The sequence below is a fragment of the Thalassophryne amazonica genome, chromosome 9 (assembly GCF_902500255.1).
Source record: "Thalassophryne amazonica chromosome 9, fThaAma1.1, whole genome shotgun sequence".
NCBI lineage: Eukaryota > Metazoa > Chordata > Actinopteri > Batrachoidiformes > Batrachoididae > Thalassophryne > Thalassophryne amazonica.
In genome coordinates this window covers 3710430-3736027 of record NC_047111.1, presented here as the reverse complement: position 1 = coordinate 3736027, position 25598 = coordinate 3710430, and the positions used below count along the sequence as shown (strand labels likewise).

The following is a 25598-nucleotide window of genomic DNA, read 5'->3' as shown; positions in this document are numbered from 1 at the left end:
GTGAGAAATCTTGGAGTCATTTTTGATCAGGATATGTCATTCAAAGCGCATATTAAACAAATATGTAGGACTGCTTTTTTGCATTTACGCAATATCTCTAAAATTAGAAAGGTCTTGTCTCAGAGTGATGCTGAAAAACTAATTCATGCATTTATTTCCTCTAGGCTGGACTATTGTAATTCATTATTATCAGGTTGTCCTAAAAGTTCCCTGAAAAGCCTTCAGTTAATTCAAAATGCTGCAGCTAGAGTACTAACGGGGACTAGAAGGAGAGAGCATATCTCACCCATATTGGCCTCTCTTCATTGGTTTCCTGTTAATTCTAGAATAGAATTTAAAATTCTTCTTCTTACTTATAAGGTTTTGAATAATCAGGTCCCATCTTATCTTAGGGACCTCGTAGTACCATATCACCCCAATAGAGCGCTTCGCTCTCAGACTGCAGGCTTACTTGTAGTTCCTAGGGTTTGTAAGAGTAGAATGGGAGGCAGAGCCTTCAGCTTTCAGGCTCCTCTCCTGTGGAACCAGCTCCCAATTCGGATCAGGGAGACAGACACCCTCTCTACTTTTAAGATTAGGCTTAAAACTTTCCTTTTTGCTAAAGCTTATAGTTAGGGCTGGATCAGGTGACCCTGAACCATCCCTTAGTTATGCTGCTATAGACTTAGACTGCTGGGGGGTTCCCATGATGCACTGAGTGTTTCTTTCTCTTTTTGCTCTGTATGCACCACTCTGCATTTAATCATTAGTGATTGATCTCTGCTCCAATCCACAGCATGTCTTTTTCCTGGTTCTCTCCCTCAGCCCCAACCAGTCCCAGCAGAAGACTGCCCCTCCCTCAGCCTGGTTCTGCTGGAGGTTTCTTCCTGTTAAAAGGGAGTTTTTCCTTCCCACTGTCGCCAAGTGCTTGCTCACAGGGGGTCGTTTTGACCGTGGGGGTTTTTACGTAATTATTGTATGGCCTTGCCTTACAATATAAAGCGCCGTGGGGCAACTGTTTGTTGTGATTTGGCGCTATATAAATAAAATTGATTGATCATGTCGAGTGTTGTTTTGAGCACTGAGTTTAAACTATCCACAAGTCTGTCTACTGAGTGGGTATTTGTCAAATGTGAAGCTAAGACATCAGGCAGTCTAGCTTCGAGTTCAGTCTTAGTTGAGGAGTTGATTCATCGCCTTAGTGATAAATAAGGTTGTTGCCCCACTAAACACGGCAGCAAAACTGTATACTTAATAAGTGAGTGATCAGAGACCACTGATGTAAGAGGCATGATGTCAGTATTCGTGACAGCAATACCACGTACGAGAACCAGATCCAGGGTATTTCCACTAATGTACGTCGAGTCTCGAATGCATTGCCGAAATCCTAATGCATCCACAATTTCCATAAATGATTTGCAGAGGGGATCAGAAGGCTTATTTATATGAATGCTAAAGTCACTAATGATCAAAATGTTATCTGCACTGGTTGACAAGCTAGAGATGAATGCACCAAATTCATTTAAGAATTCAGAATATGTGCCAGGAGGCCTATAAACAGTGACATAGTAATGCGGCTGATTTTTATTCTTCTGACCTTGGCAATGTGTAATATCCTGAGCAGAGCGGAGAATCAGATGCTCAAACGAGTTATATTTGTGACCCTGAACAGCTAATAAGGTAAACCTAGATTTATAAATAAGAACAACACCCCCGCCTTGCTTCGCATCACGAGGGACGTGACTAAATGTATATGCTGATGGGCAGGCCTCATTTAAGGGGAGGACAGCTGTAGGTTTAAGCCAGGTTTCACATAACCCAATCATATCTAAGTGATGATCAATAATGAGATCATTAATCAACAATGATTTTGAGGATAGTGATCTTATGTTAATGAGACCCAGCCTAAGGACCTCAGTGGGGTTGACAGTTGAACTGTTTGGGTTTAGGGGTGGTTCCAGAGTAGCATATATAAGAAGCCTAGAAGTAGGTTTAGGTTTGCGACATTCCACAAGTGTTGTAGGTAGCAGACATGAAATCTTTGCTCTTGCTGGAACATCCATTGGGCTATCCTCAATTTCAACATCATCCAATGCAGTAATGGGTATTAAATTTGCAAAGGATATCCCTCTATGATTTTTATGGACACGTCTACAGAAATGGGCCACAGTCTCAACTGTTTGAATTAAACTGCACTATCACGAGTGGATTTTCTGCACTAATTTCCCCGTTAAGCTAATGGATTCCACACCCACATTTGTCATAAGCCTTGCAGGGTCTCTAATCATCTGTTCTGTGGCCTGCTGTAAATTCCTAATGTTACCCTCCCTGTAGAGCTCTATCTGCGTTCGCAGACAAGATGGCGGCGCCGTCCCCAGTAGGGTGGAGGCCGTCTGGCATCAGCAAGCCATGGTGGCTCCAGAACGAAGGCCAGTTATCAATAAAGCTAAAGCCTTGCTGTCTACAAAATTGCACCAGCCACCTATTTAATGATGTCAGCCTGCTAAACGCCAGTCATCAGTACCCTGGGAGGGGAGGGGACCAGAGACTATTAATCGATGCTGACACATTTTTCTGGCAAGGTCACAAGTCCTCTCTGTGTCTATTTTTGTGACCTCTGAGTGCTTCATCCTGACATTGTTGGTGTAAATAACTATGTGATTATATCTCATGTCATGTTCCTTAGTCTGTCTTCCGTTCAACAGCATCAGCACTCTAAGATGAGATGCAGAGTCGGGAGCTCTAGCCCCAGGAATACATTTAACGTCTGCCGGTGTCTGTAACATGACTTTGCGGGTGATAGAATCCGTTATCACCAAAGTTCGGCGTTTCGGCCTGGAGACAGGAATGGAAGTCACTCGTGGGCTCAGAGAATTCACATCAGGCAAATCCGAGGGAGAAAACCGATTCACACTTCGCAATGGTGAGTGTGATCGGGTACCACAACCGGGCACCAAGCCCTACGGGGCTTCCTCCACCTAGCCACAGTCTGAAAGCCGTCCTCCTCAGCCGGCATTTCTAAGCTGGTGCTAATGGGCTCACTAGCCAGCCCAACACTAACCTCATCTGGAGTGCCCATAACATGTAACCCCACTGAGCTAAGAAGCTGCTCTAACTTACAGACACAGCTCTCTCTGAGAGCCACCCTATCTGCCAGCATCGTGCAGGATTTACAGACGGTGTAAAGTAGTGTACTTTGTGCACTAGGAAATTCAAGAATATAGCCAAGCAAGCACGAGCTAACAATAATAAATAAGCTAACCACTCCTAAGGATCACACAGGATTCACAAAGATGTAAATAAATGAATTAAAATTCACAGCAGTTACACTGAAAAAGGAGCAAAATTATTAGAAATGTAGGAACAGTAAGAAGAAGAAGAAAAAAAACACTCCTAAGAATGACACAAGAGTAAAGTACTCAGCTAAAATTGACAACAGTTACACTAAAAACTAACATAAGTATTAAAGAAATGGGGGGAGGGGGGTCGAACTAGCTAACGCAAGCTAACCACTAGCGAAAATACTAGCCACTCCTAAAATTTACATAGGAATAAAATAATGACCTAAAATTCACAGCAGTTACACTGAAAAACTAACAGAAGTATCAAACTTGTAAAAAAGAAATAGCTATACAAGTAACGGTGGGGGGGGGGGTCGACCTAGCTCGTGAAAGGTAACTGCTAGCGAATGCTAACCGCTAGCGATTCACAATAGGACTGTCGTTAAATAAGATAAGTAGTAGATTAGTAGATAAGTAGATACACTTAACAACCAGAAGAGAAGAGTGCTAAACAGAAATAAAAGAAACATGCAACCGTGTAAAGTTGACTCCGTCAGAGTAAAATAAAAATAAAGCCTACCGGCTCCACTGAAAAGAAAATACAAAATACACTTGGAGAATGTTTGCCAAGATTACATTTAAATGTGAATGTCTTCACAGCTTTAGTGTTTGTCAGATGTAGCTTCTAGAACCCTCTTCTGTTGGTTTATCATTTGTAGTTCACCTCCACTGAAAAGAAAATACAAAATACACTTGGAGAATGTTTGCCAAGATTACATTTAAATGTGAATGTCTTCACAGCTTTAGTGTTTGTCAGATGTAGCTTCTAGAACCCTCTTCTGTTGGTTTATCATTTGTAGTTCACCTGTAAAGTTCGGGTTTTGTGCTGTTCAAACTGGTCATCGCAGCAGCCCGTGAAGGTGTTTTCTGACTTTTGGAGTCTTGTTCTTCAGGTATGAAAGCATCATTGCTACCCTGTGTGAGAATCTGGACTCACTGGATGAGCCAGATGCCCGCGCTGCCATGATCTGGATTGTTGGCGAGTACGCTGAGAGGATTGATAATGCTGACGAGTTACTGGAGAGCTTCCTGGAGGGCTTCCACGATGAGAGTACCCAGGTGGGTTTGTGAGACACTGTGCAGGACACCCACTGTCCATCCAGCTGTCCCAGCAGATAGGCCAACTTTGCACAGGTGATACTGATGATGTTGAACAGTACACATATAAAGGACTCATTCGGCCTGTGTTCGAGCACACCTTGAATGAATGAATGGATGAGAGCACTTTACGCTGTTTACGCTGTTGGGAATACCCGGGCTAATCTGTGCACAGTTGGGTTGTAGGCGTTCATTAATTCATGGGTGCTTTATATTGAATGAATGAATGAATTTATTTGGCACACAGACTGAACAATAACAAAAAACTGACAAACAAGACAATACACCAGTGAACGTGTGTGACCGAAAGGGTGTGGGCACAAGCAAAGCTTCTAAACGCCCACCCCTTATACATACATACATACACATACACGCATACTTCCAACAGCAAATACCAGCACACGCAGTATAAATTAACCAATAAAAAAAGAAAACACAGCCAGACAAACATGGTGCACAATCCCCAAAAACAGGAACAAAAATCTATAAACCTAGTTCATCAGATTTTAAGAAGCAATCGTATTGTTCTTATAGAGCCTTTTAAAGTACCAGATAATTTGATGTTATCAGGACAGTTATTCCAAATGTTAACACTTTTAACAGAAGTGCAGTGAGTTTTTACAATAGTTCAAATCTTTGACTTCTTAAATACTAACGTTCCTCTCAAATAGTACAACCCCAATTCCAGTGAAGTTGGGACGTTGTGTGAAATGTAAATGAAAATAATACAAATCCTCTTCAACCTATATTCAACTGAATACACCACAAAGACAAGATATTTAATGTTCAAACTGGTAAACTTTATTGTTTTTGTGCAAATATTTGCTCATTTTGAAATGGATGCCTGCAACACGTTTCATAAAAGCTGGGACAGTGGTATGTTTACCACTGTGTTACATCACCTTTCCTTCTCACAACACTCAATAAGCATTTGGGAACTGAGGACACTAATTGTCTTCTTTCTTCTTTTCTTCTTTCTTCTTTCTTACTTTCTTTCTTTCTTTCTTTCTTTTAAAACATGTTAAAATCAGCATTTTTTTCCCCAAAAAGTACATTTATAAATCATGCATGTTTCAAAAAGGAGTAGAATGAAGCTTAAGCTTATCAAGCCCTACCCCTAATTTACATGTAGTCATATGGTATGTGAAAGGACATTTGAATATAATAAGAAAACAGCATTAGTTTGATTACATTGTACATGTAATGATTAAATTATATTACTCATTTTTATATGTATCAAAAATTAATTTTTTATATATTTTTTGAATTACTGGATGTTTTTTACTTTGCTTAATGTTTTCAGGCAAGCTATTCCAGAGCTTCACTCCACTGACTGTTACACTAAAACTCCTACGTGTTGTTCTTACACACTTTGTTTTCAAATTCAATTTTCCTCTTAGATTATATTTCCCATCTCTATCAGAAAACATTTTTTGTATGTGCGCTGGAAGCAACTTATTCCTTGCTCTAAAAAGTATTTGAGCAGTTCTAAAATTGATCAGAACTGTTGTGTGGGCCGCTGAAGAGGAGGTACTGCTGGCCCACCACCACAAGATGGCGCCCTGCTTGAAGTGAGGGCTTCAAGCACGAGAGGGCGTCGGCTTTGCTGGAGGTGACAGCTGTCATCAATCAACACAAGCTGTCACCCATCACCACCACTACAAAGACCGGACTGCAACTCCACCTCCTCGCCGAGAAATCAACTATCATTCAGGTAATTTCTCTGCTGACTGACACTTTGTGTGTAATAACCTGGACTTCTGTTGCAGCCGTTTTCCTGGAGTGTGTCCTTATCTGAGGGATTGGCGTTTGGTGTGACAGCGACGGCTTCGCCTCACACCCCAACCCAGATAAGTGGTTGACCAGGAGCTGCACGAGTGTGTGTGATTGGAGGTGGAGGTTTTCCCTCCTTTACTTAATACAGACTGTGGGGATTACTGAGTGTGCGAACTCACACTCATCTGGACTGTCTCTGTTCTCTGCCAGCAGTACCGGGTCTGACTGCTGAAGACAGCGGCCACCTGGGGCGCAGGGCTTGGCGGCTCCGGTGTTCTTCAGCTCCGTTGGTGTTGGAAGCTGTATGGGGATCCAGCTGTTCTCTCTCCAGGCATCTTCTATCGTCGAGCCTGCCCACACGTCACCTGGTGTATGATTGACAGTCCACCATATTGTTATTGTCTGTACGTTGTTGTGCGATTCACAACATTAAATTGTTACTTTTTGGCTTATCCATTGTCCGTTCATTAACGCCCCCTGTTGTGGGTCCGTGTCACGACACTTTCACAACAAGAACAGCAAATTTTAGAACTTTTGACTCCAAGAATAAGCAGTGAGTGTGATCTCTGTAACGTTTGTTATTTACAACTCGTATCACTTTTTTCTGCAGAATAGTTAATGGTTGAATGTTTGTTTTGTATGTGTGTTAGATAAAATGTACTGTACAAACATGATTCATTTATTATCTTATTATTACATCTGCTCTTTTAAATTCTGTAAACTGTTTCTCTCAGATATTCCCAGATAGATAGCACAGCTGCAGGAGCCAAGTCAGCCCATTTACAGTTTGACATTTAGCAAGCTTCAGCAAAACCACTCACTCTGTACCTAAGATTGGAATGATTCAGTTGATTGCAAATGTATCTGCACATGACTAATAGCACATGTTGTAACCATGGACTCATGTAGCTATCCTTATCTTTGTTTTTTACACTCAATAAAAGAGCCTCGCGGAGGATGTCACTGTTGGAGAACTGCACAAGCTGCCAGCCTCTGCTGTGTCTCCCCTTTGCAAAGCTCACTAAAGACATCTCAACTCTCTGTCTGAGTTCTTTCTTGTAGGCGAGGTCAAACCTGACAATGTGTGACTGTCTGATCATTTCTTAATAACATTTACATTTACTCTGATGGACTACCCAGCAGTGGGGAATAAGTTTCATTACACTAGAAGTCTTTCAGAAAGCGCTGTAACTAGGTTTAAGGATATGATTCCTTCTTTATGTTCTCTAATGCCATATACCAAAACAGTGCAGAGTAGCTACCTAAACTCTGTAAGTGAGATAGAGTATCTCATCAATAGTTTTACATACTCATTGAAGACAACTTTGGATGCTGTAGCTCCTCTAAAAAAGAGAGCTTTAAATCAGAAGTGCCTGACTCCGTGGTATAACTCACAAACTCGTAGCTTAAAGCAGATAACCCGTAAGTTGGAGAGGAAATGGCGTCTCACTAATTTAGAAGATCTTCACTTAGCCTGGAAAAAGTCTGTTGCTCTATAAAAAAGCCCTCCGTAAAGCTAGGACATCTTTCTACTCATCACTAATTGAAGAAAATAAGAACAACCCCAGGTTTCTTTTCAGCACTGTAGCCAGGCTGACAAAGAGTCAGAGCTCTATTGAGCTGATTATTCCATTAACTTTAACTAGTAATGACTTCATGACTTTCTTTGCTAACAAAATTTTAACTATTAGAGAAAAAATTACTCATAACCATCCCAAAGACGTATCGTTATCTTTGACTGCTTTCAGTGATGCCGGTATTTGGTTAGACTCTTTCTCTCCGATTGTTCTGTCTGAGTTATTTTCATTAGTTACTTCATCCAAACCATCAACATGTTTATTAGACCCCATTCCTACCAGGCTGCTCAAGGAAGCCCTACCATTATTTAATGCTTCGATCTTAAATATGATCAATCTATCTTTGTTAGTTGGCTATGTACCACAGGCTTTTAAGGTGGCAGTAATTAAACCATTACTTAAAAAGCCATCACTTGACCCAGCTATCTTAGCTAATTATAGGCCAATCTCCAACCTTCCTTTTCTCTCAAAAATTCTTGAAAGGGTAGTTGTAAAACAGCTAACTGATCATCTGCAGAGGAATGGTCTATTTGAAGAGTTTCAGTCAGGTTTTAGAATTCATCATAGTACAGAAACAGCATTAGTGAAGGTTACAAATGATCTTCTTATGGCCTCGGACAGTGGACTCATCTCTGTGCTTGTTCTGTTAGACCTCAGTGCTGCTTTTGATACTGTTGACCATAAAATTTTTATTACAGAGATTAGAGCATGCCATAGGTATTAAAGGCACTGCGCTGCGGTGGTTTGAATAATATTTGTCTAATAGATTACAATTTGTTCATGTAAATGGGGAATCTTCTTCACAGACTAAAGTTAATTATGGAGTTCCACAAGGTTCTGTGCTAGGACCAATTTTATTCACTTTATACATGCTTCCCTTAGGCAGTATTATTAGACGGTATTGCTTAAATTTTCATTGTTATGCAGATGATACCCAGCTTTATCTATCCATGAAGCCAGAGGACACACACCAATTAGCTAAACTGCAGGATTGTCTTACAGACATAAAGACATGGATGACCTCTAATTTCCTGCTTTTAAACTCAGATAAAACTGAAGTTATTGTACTTGGCCCCACAAATCTTAGAAACATGGTGTCTAACCAGATCCTTACTCTGGATGGCATTACCCTGACCTCTAGTAATACTGTGAGAAATCTTGGAGTCATTTTTGATCAGGATACGTCATTCAAAGCGCATATTAAACAAATATGTAGGACTGCTTTTTTGCATTTACGCAATATCTCTAAAATCAGAAAGGTCTTGTCTCAGAGTGATGCTGAAAAACTAATTCATGCATTTATTTCCTCTAGGCTGGACTATTGTAATTCATTATTATCAGGTTGTCCTAAAAGTTCCCTAAAAAGCCTTCAGTTAATTCAAAATGCTGCAGCTAGAGTACTGACGGGGACTAGAAGGAGAGAGCATATCTCACCCATATTGGCCTCTCTTCATTGGCTTCCTGTTAATTCTAGAATAGAATTTAAAATTCTTCTTCTTACTTATAAGGTTTTGAATAATCAGGTCCCATCTTATCTTAGGGACCTCATAGTACCATATCACCCCAATAGAGCGCTTCGCTCTCAGACTGCAGGCTTACTTGTAGTTCCTAGGGTTTGTAAGAGTAGAATGGGAGGCAGAGCCTTCAGCTTTCAGGCTCCTCTCCTGTGGAACCAGCTCCCAATTCAGATCAGGGAGACAGACACCCTCTCTACTTTTAAGATTAGGCTTAAAACTTTCCTTTTTGCTAAAGCTTATAGTTAGGGCTGGATCAGGTGACCCTGAACCATCCCTTAGTTATGCTGCTATAGACGTAGACTGCTGGGGGGTTCCCATGATGCACTGTTTCTTTCTCTTTTTGCTCTGTATGCACCACTCTGCATTTAATCATTAGTGATCGATCTCTGCTCCCCTCCACAGCATGTCTTTTTCCTGGTTCTCTCCCTCAGCCCCAACCAGTCCCAGCAGAAGACTGCCCCTCCCTGAGCCTGGTTCTGCTGGAGGTTTCTTCCTGTTAAAAGGGAGTTTTTCCTTCCCACTGTAGCCAAGTGCTTGCTCACAGGGGGTCGTTTTGACCGTTGGGGTTTTACATAATTATTGTATGGCCTTGCCTTACAATATAAAGTGCCTTGGGGCAACTGTTTGTTGTGATTTGGCGCTATATAAAAAAATTGATTGATTGATTGAATATTATTAAAATCTGCAGAGGTTTTTGGTTTGAGCTCATGAACAATTTTCAATATCTCCTCCTCTTCTATTACATTTAGAAACATTGAGCTTTTGTTTATTTCTACATTTCTATTAGCTTCTGCTTCTGCCTCATCATCATCTTTAATTTCATTGGCTAAATTGGCGCCCACATTCACAAAAAACTTGTTAAATTCATTAGCAATACATTTGGTATCTGTTATCATTCTGTCCTCATGAATAAAATATTGTGGGTAAGCGAGTGCTTCCCTCCCTTTTCTGATAATTGTGTTCAATACTGCCCATAATCCTTTTGTGTTATCCTTATGTTTTCCAATTTGGTGCTAAAATAATTTTTCCTGCAGCTTCTTAATATACTTGAGTTTATTTTTATATTTTTTGTACCTTTTTTCAGTATCTATTGTTCTTTCCTTAATAAATTCCTTATATAAAAAGTTTTTCTTTTTACAAGCATTTATAAGCTCCTTTGACATCCATACATTTTCTTTTCTATTTGTTTTTATACTTAAACATTTTATTGGGCAATGCGTGTCATACAATATCCTGAATTTTTTTAAGAAATGTGCTATATGCGTTGTTAACATTTTTTCCTCACACACTTCACTCCAGTTTTGCTATAATAGATCCTCCTTTAGGTTTGCTATTGATTGTTGTGATCTCATTCTTCTATATGTGTAACATACCTTTTGCTCTATAATATTCTCACCATCTATAACTGTAAAAACTGGTAGGTGGTCAGTTATGTCACTTACGAGTACGCCGGTCACCGTAGTGTCTACCAAGTCATTATAAAAAATATTATCTATTAATGTTGAACTGTGCTGTGTTATCCTAGTAGGGTTTGTGATCATAGGATAAAATCCAAGACTATATATTGTTTCAATGAAATCCTCTGTATTTTTGTTATGGCTAGGGTTCAATCCCCACTTATTATTGCTCTTTTATGATTGCTTGAAAACATTTCTTCAATTATTTGTACAGATATTTCTATTTTAGACCCAGGGGTCCGATACATACAGCAGACCAACACATTTTTCTTTTTTTGCAGACACACTTCAATGGTAATACATTCTAACACATCATCAAATGTAAAGGACAATTTCTTAACTAATTTGTAGTTTAGTCTCTTATCCACAAACAGGCCAACCCCTCCTCCTTTTTCATTGACTCGATCTATATGTAAAAATTCATAGCCCACTAAGTGAATGTCTGTGTGCTTATTTGCCGTTATCCACGTCTCAGAGATCGCAATTATGTTAAAATGTCTCTTAAGCTGCCCCAAATAATCTCTTATGTGTTCAAAGTTTGAACAGAGGCTTCTACTGTTGAAATGGATCAATGATAGCCCACTCTTTTGATTCAGAGTCTTATTGAATTCATCCTCTGTCCAGTATTTACACATATTTGACATTTCATTGAAGAAATTATTTTCAGGATCGATATCTTGCTCATAATCAAACGTATTATGGTCAGTGTATCTGAACGTTTGTAGCATGGAGGAAATCCCCCCTAATCCACCGCTTGCGTTTGACATTTTAACTCGTTTCTTCTCCTCACTCGATTAATCGCGGCTCATTTTGGTGTATTCCCCTGCCCCAATATCAGTACAATTGTCCATATCCACAAAGTTTTCAGTCATAATGTAGTGTAGTGCGTGTGCTGAGCGGCTCGATTAGCAGCAGTCTTAGCCCATACACAGCCGGCATATCCATTCAAACAACGAACTGCATTAACTTATTATTCTGTCCAATGACTTCACATGTACTTATCCAATTCCGACATCTCTGGAATGACGAGCACTGTTGCATACTCAGGCGAGCCTAGAAGTTTCACAAACACTTTACAATCTCTCACCCACGTCGCTTGGATCTTCTTTAGCTTCCGCAGGTAATGCACCTTCCTTGCGATGTCCGCGTTTCTTTTAATCAGATGGTCATTTACATAAACATTGGTCCCACAAAGTTTTTGTCCTTGTATCAGCAACAAGTTTTTGTGTTTTCTGTTTGTAAAGCGCAATATGATTGACGGCTTGTCGCTTTGATTTCTGCGCGGAAGGGAGTGACACCTTTCGATACTATTTTTTCTAAATGGAGATTTCCTTACTATCAAAAAAGCGTAGGATCGGTGCCGTGTTTCCAGCCCGCTAATGATAACATCATTGATGCGGGAGTACTGCTCAAGATCTGCCATTCTGGTCTCCAGCATTTTGATTTTGGTATCCTTTTCTTCATTTTGCTTTTTTAACTCGCAAATCTCTCCCATTAAGTTTGTAATGGTGCTCTGTTGTTTTGCAGTATTTGCAATTTCCTCAGACAGAAAGTTTAGGGACTGTTTGATTTCAAACATTTCCAATGCTCTCTCCTCATCTGTCCCCACACGCCTCTTGGCAGCCATATTTGCCAAAAATGTTTAAAAAAATTTGTTGTGAGTGTCATGATTGGATATAAAAGCAGCATCCCAAAGGCTCAGCCATTCACAAGCAAAGATGGGAAGATCACTACTTTGTGATCGCAAAGATCACCACTTTGTGAACAATGGCATGAAAAAAATAGTCCAACAGTTTAAGAACAATGTTTCTCAATGTTCAGTTGCAAGGAATTTAGGGATTCCATCATCTACAGTCCATAGTAATATAATCAGAACATTCAGAGAATCTGGAGAACTTGCTACATGTAAGCGGCAAGGCCGAAAACCAACACTGAATGCCCGTGACTTTCAGTCCCTCAGGCAGCACTGCATTCAAAGCTGACATCATTGTGTAAAGGATCTTACCGCGTGGGCTCAGGAACACTTCAGAAAACCATTGTCAGTTAACACAGTTCGTTGCTACCTCTACAAGTGCAAGTTAAAATCTACCATGCAAAGTGAAAGCCATACATCAACGACATCCAGAAATGCCACCACCTTCTCTGGGCCTGAGCTCATTTGAAATGGACAGACACAAAGTGGAAAAGTGTGCTGTGGTCTGATGAGTCCACATTTCAAATTGTTTTTGGAAATCATGGACGTCATGTCCTCCAGACAAAAGAGGAAAAAGACCATCCAGATTGTTACCAGCGCAGAGTTCAAAAGCCAGCATCTGTGATGGTATGGGGGGGTGTTACTGCCCATGGCATGGACAACTTACACATCTGTGCTGGCACCATCAATGCTGAAAGGTACATCCATGTTTTGGAGCAACACATGCTGCCATCCAAGCAACGTCTTTTTCAGGGATGTCCCTGCTTATTTCAGCAAGACAATGCCAAGCCACATTCTGCACCTGTTACAACAGCGTGGCTTCGTAGTAAAAGAGTGCGGGTACTAGACCGGCCTGCCTGCAGTCCAGACCTGTCGCCCATTGAAAATGTGTGGCACATTATGAAGCGCAAAATACGACAACGGAGACCCCTGGACTGTTGAACAACTGAAGTCGTACATCAAGCAAGAATGGGAAAGAATTCCACCTACAAAGCTTCAACAATTAGTGTCGTCAGTTCCCAAACGCTTATTGAGTGTTGTTAGAAGGAAAGGTGATGTAACACAGTGGTAAACATACCACTGTCCCAGCTTTTTTGAAACGTGTTGCAGGCATCCATTTTAAAATGAGCAAATATTTGGACAAAAACAGTAAAGTTTATCAGTTTGAACATTAAATATCTTGTCTTTGTGGTGTATTCAATTGAATATAGGTTGAAGAGGATTTGCAAATCATTGTATTCTATTTTTATTTACATTTTACACAACGTCCCAACTTCATTGGAATTGGGGTTGTAACTGGACTCCCTGATTTTAAACAGATCCTGGACATTCTGAGGAAAAGTTTATTTTTGACTTTATACATAATTTGAATTGTGGCGTAAACAACCAAGTCCCAGAATTTTAAAATATGTAAACTGGCAAATAATGGGTTTGTTGGTAGGGTCTGTTACTAATAAATCTTATAACTTTCTTTTGTAGTAAAAATATTGGCTGTGTATTAGTTTGTATGTGTTTCCCCAAATCTCAGTGCAATCGGTCATATATGGAACAAGTAATGAATGATATAAAATAGTTAATGAATGTTGTGAGAATGTTGTGTTATACAGGATTGCAATGGCTTTAGACATTTTAGATTTAACATAATTGATATGTGTTTTCCATCCATGTTTGTCATCAATAAAAACCCCAAACAATTTTGTTTCACTTACAAGTTCAGTTTCAGTATCATGTATTAAAGCATTTTTGCTTAAATTCCTGGGCTTATTTCCAAATATAATACACTTAGTTTTACCAAAACAGAGCAATAATTTGTTTGAATCCAAACCATTGTTTAAACTTCATCAATTCCTTCATGTCCAAAAGCTGTCCCAAATGATCCCCACTACAAAATACAGTTGTATCATCAGCAAACAAAATATAAGTCAAGGACTTAGAAACCAAACATACATAATTAATATATAAAAGAAACAACAATGGACCAAGGTCTGAACTCTGGGGTAACCCATATATGATCTTCATATTTTCAGAATTTATCCCACTTAAATGAACATACTGATACCTATTGTATAAATAACTCGCTATACATTCATATGCCAATCACCTGATGCCATACTTCTGCAATTTGTCCAATAGTAAGGCATGATCTATGGTGTCAAATACTTTCTGTAAATTAAAAACCCCAACAGTGTATTTCTTATTCTTAATTGCATTTGTAATTTGTTCAACAGAATCAATTAAAGCCAGTGAAGTTGTACGATTTTTCCTAAATCCATATTGCTGCTCACTAAGTATATGATGTTTTGCTATGAAATCATTCAACCTCCTTGCAAATACCTGGGCTATAGTTTGAAAAGACAGTATCGCTTTAGCTATTTTCATTTTAGAAGGAAATTTCCCAGGCATTAATGAGAAATTAGAAATATAGGTTAGAGGTTTAACAATACAATCAATGATATTTTTTTATCAAAAACATATAAAAATTTAAACTATCACTGGATTTTTTTTTCCCTTTTAATTTACAAACAGTGTCATTTATTTGTTTCATCTGTTTCTTTAATAAACATTGACTTGAGAATTATATTTGTTGTTTTGCTGTTGTCCAAGGAACACATTTTTGGGCATACAATTGAATTTGCTAAATTTTTACCCATATTGACAAAATAATCGTTGAAATTATTAGCTATTGCATTAGTGTCTTTATTAATTTTTCAGTCGGTGTAAAAATAAGATGGATAAAATTTAACATTTTTTTTTTCTTTTTGATGATTTTATTTAAAAGATTCCAAGTAAGTACCTTTAATGTTAGTTTTATTTTTTCCAATAAATCTCTACAGTACTGTTTCTTACAAGTTCTCATAATGTTAGTCAGTTTGTTTTTGTATATATTATATTTTCTTTTGGCTTCATTAGTTCTAAATTTTATAAACTGCTTGTACAATAAACTTTTCCTTTTACATGCTTTCTGAAGCCCCTTTGCAATCCAGAGGTTTATCAGCATTTCATTTATAACCAATATTTGACACAACTGGGCAATGTTTATCATATAAATTGGAAATAATAGAAAGAAATGATTCATATGATTTATCTATATCCTCACTGTAAATGTCATACCAGTTTTGATGCAATAAATCCATTCTGAGTTTTTTAATAGTTACATCTGTTATTTTCCTTGTCAAATTAGTGGCTACAAAGCGGCAGATGATTACTGATGTCGCTAATAAGTAATCCACTGTGCTCTTCCTGGCCCTGGGGTCGGGCCTTGCCTCTTGTCTGGGGGCTGTGCCCCGCCCTCGTGTGACTCGGTGGTCCCTATCTTGTGCTTTGGATTCGGTTGCGGCGGCTCCTTTGCTCCCCGTCCTTGCCGCCACTCGCTCCCGCCCTCGGGTGCTATGGCCCGGGTGGTGTGGTTCTGGGGCCCCCCCTATTGGTGGGCCCATGCCGGCGCCCTGTGTGCTTCCCTCGGGTTTGGGGCGGCTCCCTGCTACCCTGTGGGGGGGGATGTTGTCGGGGGTGCGTTCCGGCGCCGTCGGACCGCTTTCTTGTTGGTTTGCTGTGCTGCCCAGTGGCTACGGGGGCTGCCTTTCCTGGCCCCGTGCCCTTCCGCTGCCCCTTTTCTCCTGGCTCCCCCTGGAACCTGCGTCCTGGACCCACTTCCGTCATCGCTCGCGGCTGGCCGCGTGGCTTCTGATGTGCCAGAGTGGTCCATGTCATATGGTCAGGTTCTGTACTCTTGTCTTGGCCTAACACACCAGCCACAGTAGTGATCGGATATTTAGCTGTGATCTGGGTCTCTGTGTGTGGACGGTCGCATGGTTGTGGCCGTCACCACAATTCGGTTTTTGGGTGCTCTTAAGGGGATTAACTCTACGGTGTTCTGGATTAGGGTATGGATACTCACTAATTAGACAACAGACTGTTGCTGTCACTGCTTGTTCATGTGTGGTTGTTTGTTTTGGTATATTGTATAGTTGGGGCCCCGTCTCCTCGGTGTCTCACATCACAGTTATTGTCTTCACCACTTGTCTCTCATTCTTGTCTGTCTTCGTGTTGATTTGGTGGTCGGCCCTTCCTCATAGAAGCTGTCGGTTGACTTTGAGTAGGATGTTGTAGGCTGATCAGGAAGGACGGATGGGGGTCACACACACACACCACATTCACTCACGCACTACATACCTTCTGTCTTGCAAGAATAAATTGCATATATGTCTATTAATGTTCTTAAATGGTTCTACCAGTGTGACATTTACCATTACTATATACAGTAGTGTTCAGTGCATTGGGAATAATAACATTATTGCTTGGTTGCAACAGTATTTCTTTTGCAAATCAGTTATCATTCCTGTCTGATGTAATTCACAGGAAGTGCATGAGGCTTCACTTTTTACTTTTTTTAAAAAAACATTCTCTTGCCTTTTTTTTAACAAGCAACAAAACACCAGCACATCTTCCTCAAAAGTAGAAACACAACTAAAGCAAAATCAAACGTGCTACAACTCGAACATACAATACTAACATACCAACCACAGGCCCCACGAAACAATAAGAAAACACACAACACACCTATGGCAGTCAGCTTAATCAGATCCAAACATTTTCATGATTCAAGTTAAAAAAAAAAAGAAAAAAGAGATCTCTGAACCATAAAGAAATGGGTGGCGGATGTGAAGCTTTCCAGGATAATAATATTCTGCGTCATGCTAGCAATGAGGTAAAGGCAATTGCATCCACCTGTGAAGTTAGTAAGGGACACAGCGGGGACTCCAGGAACTTCAGAAACAACGGTCAGTGGACAAGGCTTCAGCCTGACGCCAAGAACGTGAGAGATAACGTCAAAATATGAAATCCAATATGGCAGCAGAACTTTGGACTAACTGTAAGCGTGACAAGTTTGATTGACGAATCCCAGTGTACAACATGTTATAGTAGTCAAGATAAAAGCATGGGTCAGTCGTTCAAAATCACTGAGAGATAACACCGGTTTAAGACGAGATACAGGCCGAAGGTGATAAAAACTGGATTTAACCACTGCATTTATTTACAGGCATCAAACAGATCAGAAGCATTGGGATAAATTTTGGATTAGTTGGACTTTGACAAATGTAGCCTGTGTACTACTTTAAATTGTATTAGAGAAAGGCTTGCACAAGATGATGCACAAATTCTGTCTACTGCTTTATCCCAGAAACCTACCCCAATTCCAGACCCAACTCTTGTTCCCAATTACAGATAATTTAATTGACTGGATGATTGTCCATAGAGAGAACAAGATTATATATCTGCAATATAAGAGGAGCATAAGTTCAAAGAGGTCCTCCCAAGGATGTTTAGGGGGCTGAGAGGGAACTCAGGAAAAATAGTAGATGCAGAAACACAAAACAAAACAAAATGAGATGAGGGTAGGCCATATAAGGAAGACATATTGGTAAAATTAAGAAAGATATTATCCTTCAAAAGGTCACAGAATCATTTAATGCCCTTCTTACCCCATAGGTGAAATGCAGCAACTAAGAAGGAGGGAGGAAAGAGATGATTATTGCATAAAAGGTCAAGTGCAGAAGCAGAAACACATTTGGGCTGAGTCTCAATTCTACCCCTTGGCCCTTCCCCTTGGCCCTTCCCCTCCGTTTTGTGTGGGCATGAGAGACAGAGGGGTGTCTCAGTTCTCTTTATAATAATAATAATAATTCTTATAGCTCTTTTCTGCATTACTGATAGTGATTGTGTTGTACCTTTATAAGTATTACCCCATACCTCTGCACAGTACTGTAAATATGGTAAAACCAGTGAGCAGTAAAGAATGCGGAGTGAGTTGTGGTCCAGAATATGTTTCGCTTTGTTTAGAACTGAAATGCTTCTTGACAGTTTACTTTGTATGTTTTATATGAGTCTTCCAGTTTATCTTATCATCTATTATCACCCCCAGAAACTTATTTTCATGTACCCTTTCAATATCTACCCCCTCAACTTGTAACTGAACCTGTATGTCTGTATTACAATAGCCAAATAACATGTATTTTGTTTTACTTAAGTTTAATGATAATTTGTTTCTGTCAAACCATATTTTCAATTTTCCCATTTCTATACTGATCCTCCTCAGTAACTCCTGCAAATCCCCCCCTGAACAAAAAATGCTTGTGTCATCTGCAAATAATACTAATTTTAATATTTTGGAAACATTGACAATATCATTTATATAAATTAGAAACAGTTTTGGACCCAATACTGACCCCTGTGGGACGCCACAAGCATTGTCCAAGCATGATGATGTATATTCCCCCAACTTCACAAACTGTTTTCTGTTACTTAAGTAGCTTCTCACCCAGTTCAACACCAACCCCCTAATCCCATACTGTTCAAGTTTACTGATTAATATGTCATGATTGATTGTATCAAAAGCCTTTTTAAGGTCTATAAATATTCCAAGTGAATGTAATTTGTGGTCTATGGCGTTTGTAATCTCCTCAACTGATTCTATTAATGCAAGTGATGTTGAACTATGTGCTCTGAATCCATATTGACTATCAGTAAGTAATTTATGTTTATTTATGAATCTTATGAGTCTTATACAGCGGCACAACCTTAGCTATTTTCATTTGATTGGGAAATTTACCGGTTTGAAATGATAAGTTACAGATGTATGTTAATGGTTCTACAATCCATTCAATGACCTGTTTTACCACCACTATATCAATTTCATTTAAATCGGTAGATGTTGTATATTTACAATTATTCACAATGTCTATAATTTCTTTTCCATCCACTGCTGTGAGGAACATTGAACAGGGATTTCTTTCTATGAGATTATTATCCCAATCCTCAGGTTGGGAACTGGGAATTTTTTCTGCCAAGCTTGGTCTAATATTTACAAAAAAATTATTAAAACCGTTGACTACCTCATCCTTATTTTCCTTCTTGACATTATTATCAATGAAATACTGAGGGTAACACTGTTTTTTATTACCATTTTTGATAATGCTATTTAATATATCCCATATTCCTTTAATATTGTTTTTGTTATTATATAATATGTTACTATAATATTCCTTCCTACATACCCGTATAATATTAGTTAATCTATTTTTGTATTTCTTATATCTATTTTCTGCCTCTTTAGTCTTTAGTTTTATGAATTCTCTATACAGTGTATTTTTCTTATTACATGCATTTCGTAACCCTTTCGTCATCCATGGTCGATATTGGATTTTTTGTTTTCTGTAGTCTTGTTTAATTGGACAATTTTTATCATATAATGATGTAAATATTTGTAAAAAAGTTTCATATGCACTATCAACATCACTTTCACTGTATACCTTTTCCCAGTTTTGCTCCTGTAAATCCTTCTTTAGTGTGTTCATGTTTTCCTCTGTCCGCACTCGCCTGTATTTTATTTTCTCCTCTGGCTGATTCCGCCGATGGTTTCTATTATAAACGATGAAAACTGGTAGATGATCACTAATGTCATTGATTAATAATCCACTCACAGTGTTATTCCCAATATCATTGCTGAATATATTATCAATTAAGGTAGCACTATGGGATGTAATTCTGCTTGGCCTGGTGATTTTTGGATATAAACTCATACTGTACATTATACTGATAAATTCATCTGTTATTTTATGCTTATTTGGATTGAGCAGATCAATATTTAAGTCACCACAAATGAACACATTTTTTTGATTAGTTTTTGAGAACATTTTTCCCATACAGTCAGTGAATGTTTCAATACTAGATCCTGGTGCTCTATATATACAGCTGACTAATACATTTTTGCTTTTTTCTTCACATATTTCAATAGTTATACATTCTAATAAGTTATCAATCACAGTTGTCATATTGTCTACTATTTTATAATCCATGTTCTTATCCACATACACAGCCACTCCTCCTCCACTCTTATTCTTTCTGTTTACAATTAAATTCTGTTTACAATTAAATTCATATCCATCCAGTTCAAAATCCATTCCCTTATCTTCATTGATCCATGTTTCTGATATAGCAATTATGTTAAATAATTGTTTAAATTGACTTAAATATTCTTTAATGTTGTTAAAGTTTGCATATAGACTTCTGCTGTTGAAATGGATTATTGATCATTTGTTATCCGTTTTAATGATCCGATTAAACTGTTCATCTGTATAATAGCAACAACTGTCATTGATATTTGAGAAGAAATTATTGTCCGCGTCTATATCGTGCTCCAAGTCCAGTACATTGTGGTCAGTGTATTTAAATGGTCTCAGTTCTACTTTTCCATGATCAGCAATCCTTTGAGTTATATCCTTCTTGTCTCCAGACGTAGATGATGTAGTAGATGAATAGGTTCCTCTGGTCTGTGTCATGGTGTTGTGATGTGTTTGTGTCCTCATACCTTATTGGTCGTATTTGTCCAGATCCTCGATGTTCCTGATTACCATAACCTTCGCTTGTTCTGATGTTCCATTCAATTTGATAAATGTTTTGCAGTTGGATGTCCATGTCTGTTGAATTTTTCCCTGCTTTTTTAAGAAACGAGCTTTCCTGGCGATGTCTGCGTTTCTTTTGGTCAGATGTTCATTGATGAATACATTTGTTCCTTTAAGTTTCCGTCCCTGTTTTAACAATGCCATTTTATGTTTTCTGTTGACAAACCTCATTATAACTGCTCGCTTGTCTCCATCCTCTCTCCTGGGCAGGGGGTGGCATGCTTCAATGTTATTACAGTCCATTTGAATACCTTTAGATTGCAGGAAGTCAGCCACCTGTTGTTCCACTGAGCTGGCCTCCTGCTCACTGGCCTCCCCTCCGCTGTCTTCTGACACCGCCCGTGCGTAGGATCGAGGTTTAATATGAATTCCTGTAATAATAACGTCGTTCATCCTTGTGTACTGTTCCAACTCCGCAACACGGTTCTCCAGGTACACCAGACGCCGGTCTTTCTCGGCATTCTGGATCCGGAGAGCCTTCACTTCTTCCACCAGCTCCATAATGGATTTCTGCTGCATTTTAACAACAGAGATTTCCTCAGACAAAAAGTCCAGGGACTTTTTGATATCGTCTCCCTCCTCCGCCGTCAGTGCCTTCTTCGGACCCATGGTCAGATAACTCCGCGCTGGCGCCTCGGGCCTCGGTAAAGCCGCGCCGGTGGAACTGCGCTGACGCCTCGGGCTTCAGGTGGAGCCGCGCCGGTGGATGCGCGCTGGTGCCTCGGGCTTCAGATGGAGCCGCGCCGGTGAAGAACAATCCTCAGTAGCTGTATTTAATTACAGCACCGCTGCCAAATGTTATGTTTAAAAGAATATAAATACAAATTCAACAGAGAAATGATTCCTCAAACACCGCCATGCGCCTTAACCCGGATTGAACACTAATTAATTACTAATCAATTAATGATTAATCAAACAATATTAATTATTACTATTATTGATGACTTATTATTAACCTGAATTACTAATTAATTATTAATACTGTCAATTATTATTATTATTATTATTATAAATTACAACTTAATTAAATTAATTAACATGATATGATTGCGATGTGTCGAAGAAATCTGTGACTTCTATTTCTTTGCATTTACGCAGAAAGGTGAGAAAATAAAAAGAGCAAACAGGCTACTGCAACAAGTTGCATTTCAGTTGCCATGGTGATAAACAGTGAAGACGACAGTTTGAGACGGGCAGTTTTTTTCCCCCTAAGGTGGAGGGGTGTCTCAATTCATAGGGCTAGAGGCATACCCCTTCACCTTACCCCTTGTTTTAAAGGGGTAGGCGTAGGGGTAGGGGTACAAAAGAGAATTGAGATTGGGGGTTGAAGTGAAGTCGATATTGATACCATATTTTAAGAGAGGCAATTACAACAGGATTATCTGAGTCCAGAGACAGGGACACAGGGAGGGGCTTAAAATAATAAGGCAGGGAGAGAGGCAGACGAACATGACTTAGAATCAGAATCAGAACTTTATTGTCATTGTAATTTGCATAACAACGAGATTTGAGTGCAACTCCAAAAAGGTGCTTTCCGTGGTGCCAATATAAAAGATAGTGAAATTTAACGGTAAATTATTCAGAGTATATGTACAACTAATATAAACATAAGATAAAATAAAATAAAATAAAATGTGGACCAAAATAAAATGTAAAATGAGAATTATAGTAGAGAAGCTTGAATCTTCGACTGGACTGGGTTGCATGATGTGAGGACATTTCGCTTCAAATCACAGAAGCTTCCTCAGCTAAAATTCTTGCTCTGGTAGTCTGACTTCTGTCTTGACTCTTGTAGAGAAGAATAAACCAGAAGCCAACAAAAGCTGGAGTTTTTAACCTAACCAGACCCCTCCTACCGAGAGGCCGACTGCTATAGGCTAGTGACTAAACAATAGCTCTAATTAGCACCTATTGTGCTCTAGTTAGCACTCTCCTAATGATGGGATGGAAGCCTCCCCTGATGGCTCCCTTGACGACTCTCCTGATGACATGAATGACTCATTACCATGAACAAAAGACTGAAACTGCTTTGACCTGAGTACCCCATTGTAAACAGGGGACAAAACGTGTCTGAGACCCGCCCCCCCGGTTAAGGTTGGGTTTCAACTGTTTTACAAAGAATGCCTCCTTGACACCTCTCTCAAACCATTTCTTCTCTCTGGCTAAGATTTTAACTTCCTTGTCCTCAAACGTGTGGTTAGTGTCTTTCAGGTGGAGATGAACTGCAGACTGAGGTCCACTGGTGACCTCTCTGCGGTGCTGGTATAGCCTCTTGTTTAAAGGTTTCTGTGTAGGCTCTCAGTTGTCCAGGTGGTTTCCATAGTAGAGAAGCTTGAATCTTCGACTGGACTGGGTTGCTTGACGTGAGGACATTTCGCTTCAAATCACAGAAGCTTCCTCAGCTAAAATTCTTGCTCTGGTAGTCTGACTTCTGTCTTCACTCTTGTAGAGAAGAATAAACCAGAAGCCAACAAAAGCTGGAGTTTTTAACCTAACCAGACTCCTCCTACCGAGAGGCCGACTGCTATAGGCTAGTGACTAAACAATAGCTCTAATTAGCACCTATTGTGCTCTAGTTAGCACTGTCCTAATGATGGGATGGAAGCCTCCCCTGATGGCTCCCTTGACGACTCTCCTGATGACACGAATGACTCATTACCATGAACAAAAGACTGAAACTGCTTTGACCTGAGTACCCCATTGTAAACAGGGGACAAAGCGTGTCTGAGACCCGCCCCCCCGGTTAAGGCTGGGTTTCAACTGTTTTACAAAGAATGCCTCCTTGACACCTCTCTCAAACCATTTCTTCTCTCTGGCTAAGATTTTAACTTCCTTGTCCTCAAACGTGTGGTTATTGTCTTTCAGGTGGAGATGAACTGCAGACTGAGGTCCACTGGTGACATGAATGATATACAACATGGAATCATATTGCACGGGAATATTGCACATGGTTTACAGATATTGCACAAGAAACTTGAAGGTGCGGATTAGAGTGATTTGTTATTGTTCAGTGCAGTGATCGCTCTGGGGAGAAAGTTGTCCCTGAGTCTGTCCTAGTTTTGATTGACCTATACCGTCGGCCGGAGGGTAGTAGGTCAAACAGGTGGTTGCTGTGGTGGGATGTGTCTTTGCTGATGCTGGCAGCTCTGCTGAGGTAGCGAGAGCTGGCAGTGTCTTCCAGGCTGGGCAGAGAGCAGCAAGTGATCCCCTGGGCCGTTTTGATCACCCTCTGCAGCGCTCTCCTGTCTGCTGCTGAGCACCCCCCGTACCACGCTGTGATGCAGTATGTCAGGATGCTCTCTATGGTGGCTCTGTAGAACAACACCAGCAGCTTCTCCTCCAGGTTGTTTCTCCTGAGCACCCTCAGGAAGTGGAGTTGCTGCTGGGCTTTCTTCGCCACCACTGTGGTGTTGGCAGTCCAGGAGAGGCTGTTAGAGAGCTGCACTCCCAGGAACCTGATGGAGCTGACCCTTTCCACACTGTCCCCTTGGATGTAGAGCGTGGCTGGGTCAGCCCTGTTCTTCCTGAAGTCCAGGATTATTTCTTTTGTTTTTGTGGTGTTCAGCGGCAGGTTGTTAGGTGAACACCACGCTGTCAGTCGATTGACCTCGTCTCTGTAGTCGGTCTCATCCCCCCATGAGATGAGCCCAATCACGGTGGTATCATCCGCAAACTTTATGATGGTGTTTGTGGGATGGGTTGGAGAGCAGTCGTGCGTGTAAAGGGTGAACAGGAGGGGGCTCAGTACACAGCCTTGAGGGGAACCGGTGCTGAGTGTGATGGTGGAGGAAAGGTGGGGGCTAAGTTTCACAGACTGTGGGCAGTTTGTGAGGAAGTCCTTGATCCACTGGCAGCTGGGGGTGGAGATGCCCAGATGTGTCAGTTTCTGGACCAGGATCTCCGGGATGATGTGGTTGAAGGCTGAGCTGAAGTCCAGGAAGAGCATCCTCACATAGCTCCCCTGGTGCTCCAGGTGGCTCATCGCGGTGTGGAGAGCTGTGGTCATAGCGTAGAAATACACTAAAAATGTATAAATATTTGGGTAAAACATTCATTTTCACTATATTAATACTAACTGAAAGAGATACTGGTAAATTAGCCCATCTTTGAAAAACTGAATTTATGTTGGACAACAAAGGAGTAAAACTTGTGGTTTGCAGAGCCTGAGGTGAACCAGTTACAGTCACTCACAAATACCTGAAACCAGAATGAGTCAGATGTTTGAAGTGGACACAGGTGGACTGACCATGTGTCCCAGAGTAAAGACATGAAGTGGACACAGGTGGACTGACCGTGTGTCCTGGAGTAAAGACATGAAGTGGACGCAGGTGGACTGACCATGTGTCCTACAGTAAAGTCATGAATTGGATGCAGGTGGACTGACCGTGTGTCCTGTAGTAAAGACATGAAGTGGATGCAGGTCGACTGACCGTGTCCTGTAGTAAAGACATGAAGTGGACACAGGTGGACTGGCCGTGTCCTGTAGTAAAGACATGAAGTGGACACAGGTGGACTGACCGTGTGTCCTGGAGTAAGGATATGAAGTGGACACAGTGGACTGACCGTGTGTCCTGGAGTAAGGACATAAAGCGGACACAGTGGACTGACCATGTGTCCTGGAGTAAGGACATGAAGTGGACACAGGTGGACTGACCATGTGTCTTGGAGTAAGGACATGAAGTGGACACAGGTGGACTG

The 25598-nt window shown here is 40.3% G+C and overlaps 1 protein-coding gene across 1 annotated transcript in view; it reads left to right on the top strand.

Annotated features, from left to right (window-relative positions):
* Positions 1-25598, top strand: part of ap2b1 (adaptor related protein complex 2 subunit beta 1) — a 267540-nt gene that overhangs the window by 93924 nt on the left and 148018 nt on the right. Inside the window, exon 11 of the mRNA XM_034177495.1 lies at positions 4214-4379. Within this exon, the coding sequence (XP_034033386.1) occupies positions 4214-4379 (166 nt within the window). The remainder of the gene's footprint in view (positions 1-4213; positions 4380-25598) is intronic.